The sequence below is a fragment of the Prionailurus bengalensis genome, chromosome E1 (assembly GCF_016509475.1).
Source record: "Prionailurus bengalensis isolate Pbe53 chromosome E1, Fcat_Pben_1.1_paternal_pri, whole genome shotgun sequence".
Lineage (NCBI taxonomy): Eukaryota > Metazoa > Chordata > Mammalia > Carnivora > Felidae > Prionailurus > Prionailurus bengalensis.
This window is the reverse complement of record NC_057347.1, coordinates 2,257,046-2,272,694: the sequence shown is the minus strand read 5'-3', so window position 1 is coordinate 2,272,694 and position 15,649 is coordinate 2,257,046. Positions and strand designations below refer to the sequence as shown.

Here is a 15,649-nt window from a genome sequence, read left to right as displayed (position 1 = left end):
AAGCAACTGCCAATGCCCGCCACCCACAGATGACAGACAACGTGTAAATCGTTGTACAAATCGTCTTTAATTGAGAAAGCATGGAGTGGAGACCCTGTCCCCTGGGAGCAGAGCCAGGAGACGGGTGGAGCCTGAGCGGGGTCTGTGTGGGTGAGGGGAATATGCGCCCCTCTTGCAACAAGCCAGAAATAGAGCCTGAGGAAAAGTGACCAGCCTCTGAGCCCCAGCCCCTCCCTTTAGGGCCCTCTCCTCTACCCTGCCCAGGTCTGAGGCTACTCAGAGTGTCCCTCCTAGTCACTGGTGGCTTCCTGGTCTTTTCCAGGCCTGCCCCAAGCTCTCCACGCTTTTTTTGGGAAAATCTAGTCAGGCCCTTTTTGGGTACCTAAAACTTAGCTGAGGTTATAAGCTGTAAGTTAAGCAAGTTCTAGTCAGTCAGAAGCTCTGGGGGTATATGAGGTCTAGAGCCCCGAGAGGCCCTCGCCCTCCTTGGCCTGATTTGTAGGGGAGTGGGGTGGAACTTATTGCTGAACTGGGGTCTCTGCACTGGGGGATCAAGGTTGTGTCCCTCCTCTTATCCTTTTTATTCTAGACTCATTACCCTAAAGACCTCAGCTTTAAAGGGGACCTGGGAGGAATTCCTGCTGAGGTAGCTAAGTGTTCATGTCCCCCCCCCAACCCAAGCACAGCCAAAACATGCCATGGTTGTGGCCCCCTGCCCATCCCAACCTCCCTACTATGAGCCAAGGATTCCTGCCCAAACTCCTCTGCCCTTCCTCAGACTCTGTTTCCCCGGCGGGACCCCAGCTGAGTTGCAGGAGCTAGAAACTGCATGTATAAATAAGGTTAGCATTCTATAGGAAGAATCAGATTTTTAGAAAACCTAGGAAAAACAAGAAGTGTTTCTTGATTCACCAAGAAACGCATTACTAGAGAAGATAGGAGGATGGGTCTAGAGCTTCCTCTATATGAGCATTAATATGGCTATTCAGGCCTCGTTTCCATCCTGGAGGAAAGGGCTGAGTCCTGGTCTACGTCCTAGAGCCGAGATTCAGGAGGAAGTATGGCTCCATATGTGTCTAGAACACCATGCTCTAGCAGTGGGTGTCTTTGGGATAAGAAAGTTAAAACTGTGGTGTTCTGGGACCGGTCCTAGTTCAGGCCAAGGCCAGCAGCTGGACAGGACTCATACCCAGCCCCTCTCCACCTGGAAACCAGGGGGTCCATCTGGGTCAAGGACAGAAGCCTGATGGATCCAGAACAGAGCCTGGCAGCATGCCAGCATTCCAGCCCAGAGCCTGAGTGCAAAAAGGGCCCTGGCTAGGGTGCCTGGTGTTCCAGAACCTGTCCAGAACAAGGCAGAAGGTGGAGGAGGGAAAAAAGGAAACTGATCCTGAGCTCCAGTAGACCTATAAATCTATGGTTCAGTGGCAATGAAAAGGGCATAGGGCTCCAGGAACTGGCTGAGCCCCGGGGTGGGGAATATTTATGTCCTGGTTCTGTCATTTTGGGAACCCGGGCGCCTTCTTGGGAAAAGGCTTTGCGGGGCTGTGAGTGTGGAAGGAAAGAAGAGATCAGCCAGGACCACTGTCAGCCTCCCCCTCTCTATACTCCCAGGCCCGAGGAGCAGGGAAGCCTGGGGAGTCACAACCAGCCCCTTGGCTCCCTCAGGATCGAGCACCGGGTGGGACCTGGCTGCTCAGGGCATGAGTGTGGCGGCATGGGTGGGGGCGGGGCCGGGAGCAGGGCTGGGAGACAGGCTGTGGCTGTGGCTGGCTCCGTGCAAGTGCCAGGAGCCTCCAGTCCACGGACTACATTTCAGGGGGCAGGGGGACTGGAAGGGGAGGTCTCAGGGACACTGTGGAGAGAAGGCTCCCGGTACATGGCCACTGTGAAGGGGAGAGAGAGGAGCGGGAAGGAGAATTAGGCACAGAGAGACGTGGGAAGAATCAGCTTTGAAAGGGCTCCCATCCCCAACACCCGTCCTCTGGGAATCCCACCCCACAGGAGAAGGGCTCCCCAAAGTCCCGGGGGCCAGGGGCCGGAGCCTTCCTGGTTTGACCCCTCATAACAGGTGTCCTCTTTAGTACCTTAGCTGTGTGTCACTCAATGTTCACATCGAGGCCAGCACCCTCCCCCCGACATCCTTTCCTGGAGTCCATCCATACTCACCTTCCAGGAGCTTGGGCACAAAGTGGGCCGCTGCCTTGGTCTTCTTGACTCGATTTCCCTTCATGACTCGGCCCTCCTTGTCCAGGCCCAGGTACCAGGCCCGGCCAGAGCGGCGCTGGCGATAGAGAGCAGAGGCGTACAGGACGTAGTAATTCTCGAAGACGCATTCCTTAAAGCGACACTCAGCTGTGAAATGCGGCTGGCGAGACGAAGAGCCAGAAAGGCACACAAAGACAGAGACGAAAAGACTTATCACTGGACAGAAGGGAGCCCCGAGAAGAAGCAGCCAGGGGGCGCCTGGGTGGCTCGGTCGGTTGAGTGTCCCGCTTCGGCTCAGGTCATGATCTCACAGCTCGCGATTTCGAGCCCCGCGTCAGGCTCTGTGCAGACAGCTCGGAGCCTGGAGCCTGCTTGGGATTCTGCGTCTCCCTCTCTCTCTCTCTCTCTGCCCCTCCCCTGCTCTCTCTCTCTAAAATAAATAAACTTAAAAAAAGAACCAGTCAGGATACAACCCCTGCGTTTTGGGCTGGAGGGCCAACTTCTTACTCCGTGTAGAAACTAGGAGAAAGGGGGAACGAGGGAGCATCTGGTCAGCGCCCCCCCCCCCCCACCGAGGAGGTGGGGGTGGGGCCCGGAATAAGAAGATACCTGCTCTCTACTCTCCTTCCAGCCTCTCTTGCCAGCCCCTCTCCGGGCTGAGTCTGGCGAAGTTCAGTAACCATGAAATCTGGAGGGAGTAGGATGTGCAGGAGTTCCAAGAGGCCGGAAGAGTTGGCCAAAGAGCCTGGTGGTTCTTGGGGGGCTACGCAGGCAGCAGGGATGGGAGGGACCCTAGCGGAGGTGCTCTGCGGTGGGCAGTAACAGCACATCAGCAAGAGCTGGAGGGAGAGGGAGTCCTAGCGGTAGGTAAGGCTGTAGCTGGGGAGCCCTGGCAGGGGCGGCGATCCCCTGGCCACTCGGCCTCAGTGTCTCACCGAGCTGTAGAGCAGCCCCTCGGCGTTCATGGCCATGTAGTGACCCAGCTTGGCACTCTGGATGGTGACCACACGGAGCCCCACGGGGATCAGGTTGAAGTGGGCTGGGGGTGGAGAGAGGGGGCATCAGTGTCCCGAGCCTCAGACCCCCATCCTGGCTCCCCTGCTTCCCTTGGTGGTGGTGGTGGGGGGGTGTCAAAGAGCCAGACGGAGAATGACAGCACTTGAAGCAGGCACAGGATGGCCACCTCCTAGCCCCGCTCTCCCCTCCCCTCCCACCCAGCAGCTGGCTTCCTCTCTCACTGAAAGAGCTGGTGTCCTCTGGGGTGCCCTGGATGGTCCCGTCAGGATTCGCCTGGAGGTAGAAACCCTGGCGGCAGAACAATTTGGTGACGATGCCTTTGAGCTGAGGCTCTGGAGAGAGAGACATTCATCTTTGAAAATGACATCTCTGTTCCCAGAAACATTCCTACACTTGGCGGGATCAGAGGAGAGAACCAGGGGAGAATGGAGGGGAGGACGCAGGTCCCAGGGCCCCAGCCCTCAGCCCCTCTAAGCACGCTCTCAGCCACCTCTCTTTGACTCGGGAGGAAGCTGGGGGGTGGGGCCCTTCTGCTTCCTCTAACCCCCAGCTTTCTGTTTAATTTATTGAAATTTATTTAAATGGCTTAATTCCTACCCTACAGCTCAACCACCAGTGGGGGAGGGGAGGAGAGTTGGAAAAGGAAGGGGGAGATCCATCCAAAGGCAGAGGGCGGAGGGCGCCAGGCTGGACCGCCGAAGGGGCAGTGTGCTTGCGGCCGCGGGGGGCGGCCAGGTGACCACGGGGTAGGGGCGCCCCCTCGGGAGTGGGGGTGGGGCTGGGGCTGACGCTGACTCAGCACCTGCTGCTGCGGCTGCCGCTCGCTTGGCGCGGGCCTTGCCTTGGCCCAGTGCCGGCCTGTCTGACACTGACCCATCTGTCTGTCTGTCTGTCTGTCTGTCAGTCTGCTGGCTCGCGGGGGGCCCAGCCCTCCCCGAGGCTCAGCCTCTCCCTTTCAGCCAGGTAACCCGCCTGAGGTGGGGGACGTGGTACCAAAGCGAGGAAACCGGAGAAGGGGGCCCGGGAGCTGGCGAGGCAGGCTGAGTCACGTGGGGGCCGGGTCCCACTCAGAGGGTGGGCTGCGGACCGTACCAAGCGGAGGGCCGGCGGCGGGGGGAGGAGGGCACGAGGGGGCTGCCCCTGGGGGAGCGGGGAGCCGGCGGGAGCGGGGCCAGAGGGCCTCCTGCCAGCCGAGCCTGGACGGGGACCACGCGCTAACCCTCACAACTCTCCTTCCCCCGTCGCTTGCGCTCGGCCGACTTCCCTGTACCCCCTTGTAGGTGGTACGACCCCCCAGTCTCCCAGCGGGTCTCCAGCCCTGTACTGGGTCGGAGCTGCTGGCGCCGGAGGGTCCCCCGATCGTGTGGGAGCCCCCTTCGGAGTCGCGTAGGGGGTAATGGGGGGGGGTGGTGGCCGGCTCCCCTCTCGAAGCGCAGGTCACAGAGGCGGGCGCACAGAGGGGCGGGCTGGCGAGGTAGCTGCAAGGACACCCGGGGGAGAGCTGGGGAGATTGGCGCCGCGCCAGGCAGGCTCGGCCAGCGGGAACCGAGCCAAGGCGTGGAGGGGCGGGAGAACCGGGGCGGGGGCGGGGCTGCCAGAGCTGCAGAAACCCTCGGGGTGACCCAGGCGTCCGGAACCCCCAGGCCCCTGCGCTCGGGATTGAAAGAATCGCGAGAGCCGGCACGTAGGCGGCGGACGGTGGGGGTGGGGGTGGGGACTCCTGTGTTGGGGGGGGGGAGGAGTGGGGGGCCGAGCCGGAGCCGCGAGGCTTCGGAGCGCCAGACCTAGCCCCTCAAGCCTTCCCCTTGCCCTCGACAGCAAGGAGACTCGGGGGTATGGGCAAAAGAGAAGGGAAACTGAGGCACGATCTGGCAGGAGCTGTGTCGTCCTGGCCCACCCCACCTCTCACTTTCGGGGAGCCCCCCTCAGTCGGGCCCCATCCTTCGGCGTCCCTGGCCTCAACCTCCCAGACCCGGAGACCCCGCTCCAGCCACTCACCAGGGCCGCGGTCCGGCCGCGCGGGCCGCCCCCCGCACAGTCGCACCTTGGACAGAAGGATGACGAGCTGCTTCTGGCAAAGGGACTTGGTGCCGCGGGGACACACGCGCCGCTGCGCCGACACCGGCCGGCTGCCCCCGGGCTCGCGGACCTCCCGCTTCTGCCGGATCAGGCTACTGGCCAGCGCCGCCATGGCGCCCCGGGAGGAGACACCCCCAAACCGGCAGGCGCCCCCAGCGCGCTCACCGGGGCATGCTCTTGACGCTGGGGTCCCAACTCACCGCCCCACCCACTGGAGCCGAGGATAAGTCCCAGGGCCCCTGCCCCCCGCCGCCCCTCGGCCGCCAGCTCCCACCCTTGGGCCCCGTGCTAGCCCCACTGGACCCAGCAGCCTATGTATCTCTGTTGACCCCACCCTCGACTTTTGCCCCCTACTGAAAACTACCCCTTTCCCTGTTCTCCAGTGTCCCTGTCCCCTCTTCCCTTATCCCGAAGTCAAGACCCTCAAAATTTCCAAGATGTGGTTGCAATACCCCCAAGCACCTTTCCACCCTATTTTGGGGACCCGCACTCCTGCCAAACCCACCCTTGTAATCTAAAGGGTGTGGGTCCTTAGCTTTGACTCATCCCTACTGGGGCACTGCCAATGTCAGGGAGGAACCCAACCTTGGTGTCTTTGCCACCTTCTAAGTGGGTCCCCCACTTTTTTCCCCTGAAGTCCCCCAAAACTATGTCTAGGAAAGCCCAGGCTGTCCCCCGCTCAGCGATTAGGGGTTCCCCGACCCTGTCTCTGGGCAATACCTTTTTTTCACATGGTTCCCAGCTGCTGAACCCCCTTCCTCACCTTGTTACCCCCCACTCCTTTTGAAGTCACCTCCAAATCCACCCTTCCTAGTGGGTTCACCAGGTAGGTGGTTGTCTGGAGGCCCTCTGTCACCTCGCCACAAGGAGCATCCGTTGTTTCCCACTCCCCCCCCCCCCCGGGTTGCCCCTTAATTTCCTCGGGGACAGCTGGTGCTTGTTTAGATCCCACGCCCTCCAATCCAACCAGCCCCCCGAGAGGCGTGCACCCACGTTATCACCAGTCCCCGAATGTGAACAGGCTCCCTACAAGTCAGGGCGCGTCAGAGCTTTCTGCGACAGGGCTTCCCCGGGACAGCCTATAGCACCCTCTTCCTTCCCCGACGCCCCTCAACCTGTCCTGTCTTGTTGATCCGGCGACGGGTGGCTCTGGCTCCGGATCCAGGCTCCTCCCTCCCTGTCCCTCGCGAGCGGAGCCTCCCTCCACGCCGGGCTAGGCGCCCCAGACCCCCAGGAAGGAGGGAGGGTGTCTCTGCAGAGCGCCCTGGTCCGGCGAAGTCAGAGCCCCGGGCCTGGCGGCTGGACCCAGCAGAGCGGCGGCGGCGGCGGCGGCAGCGGCAGCGGCAGTGGGGAGCTGAGGCAGCGGCGGCGACAGCGGCTCCCCCTCCTCCGAGAGCCGGCCCGGGGGCGGGGCAGGGGGCGGAGACGCCGGGAAGGAGTGGGGGGGGGGTGAAGCCGGGCGGGAGGAACCCCGGGGTTCCTCGGAGGCAGGGAGTGGGGACGGTCTCAGAGGCAGGCGGAGCCGAGGCAAGGCCGCACGTCTTGGGGTTCAGAGGAGGAGGGGCAAGGAGGCGACTCCACTGAGCGGATCCCTGGATGGGAGGAGAGGTTGGGCTTAAGATGGATGGAATGGCGGACGCTGGGAGAATGGAGAAGGGGACCCTACTGCCCCGGATGGGAGGGCAGAACTGAAGGGGGAAAGTGGGGGAGAGTAGGTAGAGGTGGTGGTGAGGTCTAGCCTGGGGCCGAATCCGGCCTTCTTAATCTCCGATTTTGTGTGAGCCAGATTGGTCAGTTCCTGGTCTCCGTGCCTTCTTTCTGCGTTTTGTCAGCAATATGCCCCCCTCCCCCTTCCCTATTGACTCCTAAGAGAAAAGACCATAAGAATTGGGGAAGATGGTTGCCTGAGGAAGCACCGGGCGGGGAGGGGTGCTGGCCACAGATCTGAGGAGCAGAGAGGCCAGAAGTGGGACGACCACAGGTCAGGGCCCGGGGACGGGGCAGGAGGGTGGGGAACGACCCGCGAGGAAGCCTTCTAGACTGATCTTGGGGCCCAGGACGCTCAGCCTGCCTTCCAGGCGAGGGGCCGGCGGCCCCCCACCACACCCCGCCAGCCAACAGAAGCACTTTCCACGCGGGTAGGAGCAGCGTCTTTAATGGGCCCCGCCTCCCACGCCAGCTAAGCCGCCCCCCTTGCGCGCAGCCTTGGCCTCCTCCACCGCGGCGCGCAGGGCGCGGGCAGGGTCCCCGCGGAGCCCGGCCAACGCCCCGAGCAGCCCAGCGGCGCCATCCCCCGCACGGAGCTTTCGGCCGCTCAGGAAATAGTGGGGCAGCGTCCCGGCCTCGAGCACACGGCCCAGCTCATCCAGCAGCCCGAGGCAGCAGGCGCCCGCGTTCTCCGGCCGCGCGAGATAGAGCGCGGGCAGCCGCTCGCACGCCCAGTAGAGCAACGTCCGCAGGAGGTAGGGCGCCGCGGCCCGGGTCCCGGCCACCAGCGGGCGCAGCAGCGCCTGGGCCGCCGCGTGCGCTTGCAGCAGCGGAGCGGGTATGCGCGCCTTGAGCGCCAGCTCCTGGCGGGCGAAGCAGAGCTGCCAGCCGGAGGCGCCTGGCTGCTCGCTGTGGCCGCCGGGCACCAGGTAGAAGGATGCCGACTCGGAGGCCAGCGGGCCGGCCCACGAGTGGCTCCGAGCGCCCTCGGGCCAGCCGGCCACCGACACCACGGGAATCAGGTCGAAGAGCAGGAGGTGGCGCGGGGGCTCCGGCGTAGCCAGGAGGACGGTGGTGAACCCCGCGTGGCGGGCTGCGTGGACCAAGCGCGGGGCACCCGGGACCGGGCACAGGGACTCGGCGACCGCGGCCAGTGAGGCAAAGAACCACGCGGCCACCTGGGCGGGGCAAAGTGTGGGCCATGCCTCCCACCCCTCCGTCTGCTGCAGGCCTGGGCTAACGGCGGCTGCTTCCGTGACGTCGCCATTCAGGTTTTCCAGCGGGGTGGGAAAGCCAGGATCCATGATGCCTTGCCCAGGCGGCTCTTGCCCCGAAACGTTAGGAGGTGATTTTTCCAAAGCCACGTTTGGATCAGCCTCAGTGACAGAACCGTGCGGCTGGTCCACGGAGCTTTGCTGGCGCTTGGGACTTCCTTCACTTTCGGTTCGGTGGGTGGACTCACGTCCTCCTGGGACTGGAGGTCCTAGGCAATCCTGCCATGCCTCCCGGACCGAGGTTCCGCGTATGCGCTCTGGGAGGCACAGCCACGCGTAAGAGGAGTCCACGTCCAGTCGCAGCTCCTGCCCGGTGCCGTCTAGCGAAAACACGGGCACTAGGAGTGTAAAGCCGGCGTCGTAATGAGGTCCCCGGACGTAGGGACCTAAGGGTGCAGGTCCCAGATCCAGGGAGCCCTCGCGAATCCCGCCACGAAGCAGCAAGAGCTCCGCTTGGGGAGGAAAGCGGGGGTCCCGGCGGTGAATAAGACCTACAAGAAAAGACGGGATCGGGAGGGCACGACCCAAAGCCGGGCCGGGCCGGGCCGGGGCGGGGTGGGACTGAGAGCTGCGAGCACCCGAAGGCAGGGAGAGTTACTTACCCAGCAAAGAGAAGACAAAGTCCTTGGCCCGGAGGAGGTCTGGCCCCGGCTTGGGCGCGTCACTCCAGCTTTCCTGCACACCCAGCTCCTGGATCAGCTGGGTTAGTTCCTGCAGCTGCGCCCCAGAGCAAAAGTCGATGTCCGTGAGCGGCCGGGCGGGGGCTGGGGGCGGCGGGCCCCACCAGGGCGCACTCCCCCAGACCGCGGAAGCCATGCAGCTCAATCGTTTGGGGCTAGGGGAAAACACGGACGGGAGGAAGTTTAGACGGGCCGTTCCTTTGCTGCCAAAAAGTCGCCCGCGTTCTTCTCGCTTCCCCAGGCGGAGCGAGCCCAAGCACAGTTCGTCAATGGGTCTGCAGATGGAGGGCTCTAAATTTAGTCTTGAAAACGAACCAGTAAATAAATACCTCCTCCGGCGTTGCCCTTTTCTCACACGCTGGTCCCCGCCCCCGTGGAGCGGCTCACCTGACTCAGCAGGTAAAAAGTAGCCGTTAGGCCCCTCCTGCGGGATGAAATAGTCTCCGCCGCCGCCCCTTGTCTACCTCCACTCACCTATTTGGGAAGGGAAGAGGCTTGTGGCCTGCGGCTTCCCTCTCAGGGGCAGCTGCAAGGGCTGGGAAGGGAACGGATGGAAAGGTTCAACAGGTGTCTTCTTCCTGTAGCTCCTAGGGCCACGCCCCCCCATTGCGACCACACCCCCTTCTGGCGGCCGGCCTGGTGGTTCCGGGCCGGCCTCGCCTCCAGCCAGAGCTCAGTCACTCTTCCCTCTGCTGAGATCTCGCGCTGTCCTGGGGGTTGTAGTTTGTCTTCCGAGCTACCAGGGCGTTGGGGCCACGCCCCCACATCCTTTCCTGTTCCGCCGAAGTAGTGCCTGATGGAAGTTGTAGTTTCTATGGAGATCAACTGTTCGTGACTTTCGAGCCCAGGTCAGCCAGGCACAAAAAGATCCCGTGGGGTTGGGACAGAGGATGGATCTGAACAGCAGATAATAGTGGGGGACACACCCCAGAGCCCGGGGAGAAATAGGGGTCTCCGCATCCCTTGTGTGAGTGGAGGAGCCCTAATCGCTTAGACCTAGGAGGGTTCGTCCATGCGATCCTAACTGCATTTTATTTTATTTTTTAAGTTTATTTTGAGAGAGAGAGAATCCCAAGCATTGTCGGTGAAGACCCCTCAATATGGGACCGGAACTCATAAACCTCGAGATCGTGACCTGAGTGGATTGGCGTGCTTACCTGACTGAGCTACCCAGGTGCCCCCCATAACTGCATTTTAGAAGAGACTGCAGCCTACGAAGGTTGCCCATGATAGAGCTGAGCCAGAGGGGTGTCGGAAAGCGGCTCGCAGCTGGGTGGGGAGGCATCTCTTTGGAGTCAGGAGTAAGCAAGAACACACAGGAGGTGACCCAGGAATACACATCTGGCTCAGGGAAGGGACCTGCATATTAATGATGCCCACCTCAGACACGAGTGAGGGCAGGGAAAAAAAAAAAAAAAACACTTTGACATCTGCCAGCTCGTGTATGTACATGGAAGAGTTATCAGGACCAAAAAATCAAGTCCAGAGGAAAATCCCAGCTGGGCTGGGGCAGGGCAAGGGGAAATTATCAAGAGAAAAAACGGCTTTCAGTTACCACGGCTATCAGAGGCACAGCTTAAGTCGGGGATGAGACTAGGAGCCAGAACGAGAAGACAGAGCCACAGGAAACCAGGGACAGGCTCACAGCTCAGAGCGACCCATGGCTGGACCAGGTGCCCTCCCCTCTCCTCCCACCCTGGGGACTGGGTCTGAAGTGAGATAAGCCTGAGTCAATGGCAAGAGAATGAAGCAGAGACACCGAGAAAAATTATAGTGGCCTGTGGAGGGGACCTCTCAGAATCCAGAGCTCAATTTGGGGAGCCCAGAAATCAGGGGTTCCCAATCATTGACAAAGAGAACCCTTCTCCCTCGGCCACCTCGAGCCCCAAAACACAGCCCAGAACTGGGGAGGCAGGTTCCCATATATCTGGCTGTGACCCAAGAGACCTGACTGAGAAAACTGAGGACGAGGCTCTATCTCACAGTTTTGGGGACCCCTACATCTTCCCTCCTCCCCAGAGGGTGACCTCTCACTCACACTAAAAACAACAAAGTTCTCCGGGTTCTGTGGGAGCTTTGACGATGGTGGGTTTGGGCAACTAGGGAAAGGAAAAGTTTCTCTAAACTCTAAATAAAGCACTGCCGTCCATCAGGATTTTCTGTGACGATGGAAATGTTCTGAATCTGTGCCGTCCAATATAGCAGCCACCCGTGCCTATTGGGCCCTTGAAATGTAGATGCTGGGACTGAGGAACAGGATTTTACTCTTTTTGCTTTTGTTTTGCTTTCATTTTTTTAAAGTGGGGGGCTTGAACTCATGAGCCCGAGATCAAGAATTACGCGCCCCACCTAACTGTGCCAGGCGCCCCTGAAGTTTGCTTAGTTTTCGTTAAATTACGTTTTAATCGCCATATGTGGCCAGTGGCTACTGTATCGGACAATGCAGCCCGAGGGCCTTGGGGACAATGGGTTTCGCTACGTGGCAATGCAGGAGCAGGGACAAGGCTAGCACCAGTCTTCCTGAGGCCCCGTGGCTGGCCAGCGTCGGGAATGGGGCTGGGGTGGATGTCCTCAATCAGCCACAGAACACTTCTCTTGTCTCTTTATTCCCAATGCACCTTTGTCCCCTCTTTTTTCAGGGTCCTCACCACACACTGATGTCCCCACTCCCTGATGGTCTCCGGTGAGTTGCTGGGTGCCTCTTGGCGAACGCGCCTGGGAGACAGAGCTTCGCACTTGTCCCTGCCCAGCTGTCTTTGGCGGGCGTCAAAGACCACGTGCCCTACCTGGGTGCCCGACCCAGGACAGTAGGGCTTCCAGTTGTTTTGGGGAGGCATAGACTTCTGGCGATAGTTCTGGCAGGCTGACGGGATGGTGCCCACGGGACGATACACCCAGTCTTGGCTGCCTGCTCGCCGGGGGGATGGCTGCAGCTCGATCAGCACGGGTACCTCTGAGAAGGTGTGCAGGTCACTGTAGACCACCTGGGGTTTGGAGGAGTAGGAGTTCTGACTCAGTGGAACAGAAATCCATGATAGGTGCTGCTCTGGACCCTCCTTCCGAGGAGCCTCCTCGGGTACAAATGACTTTGTCATTTGTGTTGTCTTTGGGGTCTGAGGTAGGCCCGAGACCTGGACAGTGTCAGTACCTAGGACAGGGCCTGGGTTCTTGTGGTGGTGGGGACTTGGGGTAAGGCACGAATCCTTGCAGAGGCCCGATCCCCCAGTAAGGCCTTGAGTCCTGGGGAGGCCATGGTCTTGGGTAAGGGCTGGGCCCTTGTGGGGGCCAGGATCTTGATTGATTCCTGGGTACTTGTGGAAGTTAGGGTCTTGGGTACGTTCTGGGCTCCTGTGAATTCCAACGTCTTGTATATGGCCGCATCTCCTTTCGACTTCAGTGGCTTGTGTAAGGCCTGGATTCTTATGGAGATCAGAATCTTGAGTAAGGCCTACGCTTCTGTAGACTCCAGAATCTTGGGGAAGGCCTGGGTTCTTGTAGTCTCCTGAGTCTTGGGTAAGGCCTGAGCCCTTATGAAGGCCAGAGGTTTGGACCAAGCCTGGGCTTTTGTTGACTCCAGAGTCTTGGGCAAGGTATGGGCTCTTACGTGGGCAAGAATCTTGGGGAAGGTCTAGACTCCTAGAGACTCCCGACTCGTTGGCATTACCTGTACTCTTATAACCTCCAGAATCTTGAGAAGGGCCTGGGCTGTTATGGAGACCAGTTGTTTGGGAGCAATCTTGACTTTTATAGAGTATAGTCTCTTGGTTTTGTTCTAGATTCCTATAGACTCCAGAGTTTTGCCTAAAGCCTGAGCTCCTCTGAATGTCAGAAGTTTGGGGAAATGGTGTGTTTTTGTGGAGGTCAGAAGGTTGGGTGAGACATGGGCTCCTAGAGATACTTCCATCTTGAATAGGACCTAGATTCTTCTGGGGGCCAGAATCTTGGGTAAGGACTAGATTCTTGGGAAGTCCAGAGTCTTGGGAAGGGCTTGGACTCTTGTAAAGATAGGGGTCTTGGGGAAGGCCTGGGGGCTTGTTCAGGCCAAGATCTTGAACAAGGCCTGGGTTCTTGTAGGGGCCTGGATTTGGGGCAAGGCCTGGGTTCCTAGGAACTCTTGAGTCTCTTGAAAGGTTTGGAGTCCTTTGGAGGTCAGAGTTTTGGTTGAGGCCCGGACTCTCGTGAAGTTCAGGGGCCTGGGGTTGGATTGGGGGTTGGAACGTCTCGGAGAGCTGGGGAGGGATGGGAAACTGGGAAGAGGGGGTGGATGGAGAAGACTTGGAGGTTGGGGGATTTTGATGGTTGGAGAGTTGACGGAGGACAAAGGATTTGGGAGGCATAAGAGGCAGAGATAGAGTGCATGGTGGAGGAATAGTGCCCAGCACGCTCTGGCCACCAGTTGGAGAATGAACGCAAGGTTGTGAAGGTATGGCATCCTTGGAGTAGACCACGCACTTGGGGTAGACTGGAGTCTGGGGGTCTGTGTGTTTCCTCTCAGAGCTGCAAGGGTGGAAGCTGCAGTAAGGGAAGGTCTTGGGCTGTAGGAACTTGTCTTTGGCGTCATTTGAGATCTTCCATTCCATATTCCCCAACTCCAGGTAACCCAGTATGGACCCTGCGGAGGGCTTGGCACTGTCCCCACTATGTGGCTTCGGTGTTTGCTCCACTGCCCCAGAACTGCCCAGACCCTGCCCCTCTTGGGCCCTGGGGAGGGTGCCCGAGTCCTTTCTGGAATACCCAGAGTTCTGGGGCGGGCACACGTGGCCTAAGTTCTGCTTTGCCCTGCGGGCATCGTAGACCACCTGGCCAGTGGAGAGGCCTTGGCTGAAGGCAGTCGGGGTAGAGGGAATAGGAGTTAGGATGGGGGTAGGTATGGTGGCAGAGACAGAGATAGGAATAGGGACAGGAGCGGTAGTCAGGGTCATGACCAGAGCTGAGGTTGGGACAGAGATTGAGCCAGGGGCTGGGGTAGCAGTTGGGGGAGGCACGGGGGCAGAGGCGGGAGCAGGGAGCAGGGTGTGAGGGGTGGGGGTATAGGTCACACGAGCATGGGCCGGAGGGAAGGCTGGGGCATGGGCTATTGTGTGCCCGGGACTGTGACCCAGGGAATGGGCTGAGGGGTGCTCAGGGTCATGGGCCTGGGCAGCAGTGTGCTGGGTGTGCTCAGGGGTGAGGCCTGGGGGATGTGGAGGGGCCTGGGCTGAGGCATGCTCGGGGGCAGGGGCTGGGGAGAGGATCTGGGCTTGGGGGTCAGGGTGCTCAGGAGTGAGGGCCGGGGAGGAGGGCTGGGCCTGGAGGGGGTTGTGCTCAGGGGTGTGGGCTGGGGGGGAGATCTGGGTCTGGGCCTGGGCCTGGAGGGGGTTGTGCTCAGGGGTGTGGGCTGGGGGGGAGATCTGGGTCTGGGCCTGGGCCTGGAGGGGGTTGTGCTCAGGGGTGTGGGCTGGGGGGGAGATCTGGGTCTGGGCCTGGGCCTGGAGGGGGTTGTGCTCAGGGGTGTGGGCTGGCGGGGAGATCTGGGCCGGGGCCGGGGCCTGGGCTGAGTCGTAGTCTGGGGTCTTAGTCTCTCTCTCGGGCAAGTGGAGGGGAGCCATGTCTGCCTTGCTCATCCTGGGGAACTGGGAAGGTGTCTCGTGCCTGGAGAGGAAGGGCGCCCGGGCCTCTGAGGCTGTGACCTGAGGGGCCTCCCCGGCTCCCATCACCCCTTCCTTCCACAGTCCCCATGGCGCGTCCACAGGACCCCCTGCGTGTCCACCCCGAGGCGGCATCCAGCGGCACCCGGAGGCCTTCTCGTGTTTTGCGTCTACTCTCCAGGAGTCCAGGTGGTCGGAGCGCCCCGGCAGGAAGCGACGATGGTAGCCGGAAGAGACTCTCGAGCACAGGTTCTTGGGGTCCTCGGAGCAGCACGCGCACGTGGGACGGTTGCCCACACCTCTGGCTTGCTTGTCTGCAGGGAAATCGGGATGGGACAAGGCCCGGCTTCCTGAGGGGGCCGAGAAAGGGGGACAGGCCCACATCCCCTTGAGGCCACGCTGGGGCCCGCTCACCTTTGGGGAAGAGGTGACGGAAGAGGAGCCGCAGGTTGCTCTTCAGATGCCTCCAGAGCTGAGGGACGCGGGGAAAGGGGGAGTCCGGAAGCGCGGTGAGCCCCGAAGGCCCGCTGCCCTCCCGCCTGGGCCCCTTTGAGGCCCCCGCCCCCCGCCCCTGGTGCCCAGCCCTGCCCTGACCAGAGTCACCACGTTGATCCCCACGTTGAGCAAGATGAAGCTGCCCAGAATCAGAAGAATTGAGTCTCCGAGGTCCTGGCACTTCCTGGGGTGGGTGCCAGAGCACCCTGGCGCTCCGGGGTGGGCTCGCTGTCCCATGGCCGGGGGTCCCAGGACTGCCTGGGCCCCCTGGCCCCCACATACTCGCTAGGAGCCCGGCTCCTCTGGCGGGGGAGGGGGAGAAGGACTGAGTCATAATGGGGTCGGGCGGCTGGGGTCACAATGAGGGAGGGCCGGGGACAGTGTGCCCTGGGAACTAGGTCACCTGAGCCCGGACGGTCAGGTGGGGCCTGGAAGCCGGCGTGCCTGCCCCGCGGCCCTGGCTGGGTCCCCCACTGCCCGCTGCCTCACTCCATTAAACACGCACATTCCATCCCCTTGGCGGCTCCTGAGGCCGGGGAGACCTTGGCCTCAGAGCCCTGGG

At 61.1% G+C, this 15,649-nt stretch overlaps 3 protein-coding genes across 4 annotated transcripts; all 3 read right to left on the bottom strand.

Annotated features, from left to right (window-relative positions):
• Positions 1–48: 48 nt before the first annotated feature.
• FGF11 (fibroblast growth factor 11) lies at positions 49–6,645 on the bottom strand. Of its 2 annotated transcripts, none has more exons than XM_043582948.1 (5): positions 5,224–6,645; positions 3,447–3,557; positions 3,144–3,247; positions 2,170–2,368; positions 49–1,886 (listed from the first exon to the last, which is right to left on the bottom strand). In XM_043582948.1, exons 1-5 carry the CDS (start codon positions 5,414–5,416, stop codon positions 1,816–1,818), a joined length of 678 nt encoding a protein of 225 aa, XP_043438883.1. In that variant the 5' UTR covers positions 5,417–6,645; the 3' UTR covers positions 49–1,815. The 2 variants fall into 2 exon arrangements, with proteins under 2 accessions (XP_043438883.1, XP_043438884.1); XM_043582949.1 differs by having other exon boundaries at positions 3,447–3,513; positions 5,270–5,540.
• Positions 6,646–7,443: 798 nt separating this feature from the next.
• TMEM102 (transmembrane protein 102) lies at positions 7,444–9,705 on the bottom strand. Its single transcript, XM_043582937.1, has 3 exons — positions 9,440–9,705; positions 8,888–9,120; positions 7,444–8,776 (listed from the first exon to the last, which is right to left on the bottom strand). Exons 2-3 carry the CDS (start codon positions 9,099–9,101, stop codon positions 7,458–7,460), a joined length of 1,533 nt encoding a protein of 510 aa, XP_043438872.1. The 5' UTR covers positions 9,102–9,120; positions 9,440–9,705; the 3' UTR covers positions 7,444–7,457.
• A 1,849-nt stretch (positions 9,706–11,554) lies between these two features.
• Positions 11,555–15,324, bottom strand: SPEM3 (SPEM family member 3). Its single transcript, XM_043582929.1, is given in 4 exon segments — positions 11,555–11,648; positions 11,650–14,906; positions 15,007–15,064; positions 15,187–15,324. Coding segments are annotated over 4 exon segments (3,492 nt in total). The 3' UTR covers positions 11,555–11,609.
• Between the last annotated feature and the right edge of the window lie 325 nt (positions 15,325–15,649).

Coding starts and splice junctions, on each gene's coding strand:
- FGF11 (XM_043582948.1), bottom strand. CDS start 5,416: ATGGCGGCGCTGGCCAGTAGCCTGATCCGGCAGAAGCGGGAGGTCCGC. Junction 3,558..5,223: donor GCGGCCGGACCGCGGCCCTG/GTGAGTGGCTGG, acceptor CTCTCTCTCCAG/AGCCTCAGCTCAAAGGCATC. Junction 3,248..3,446: donor AGAGGACACCAGCTCTTTCA/GTGAGAGAGGAA, acceptor CTCCACCCCCAG/CCCACTTCAACCTGATCCCC.
- TMEM102 (XM_043582937.1), bottom strand. CDS start 9,101: ATGGCTTCCGCGGTCTGGGGGAGTGCGCCCTGGTGGGGCCCGCCGCCC. Junction 8,777..8,887: donor CTTTGTCTTCTCTTTGCTGG/GTAAGTAACTCT, acceptor CTTTTCTTGTAG/GTCTTATTCACCGCCGGGAC.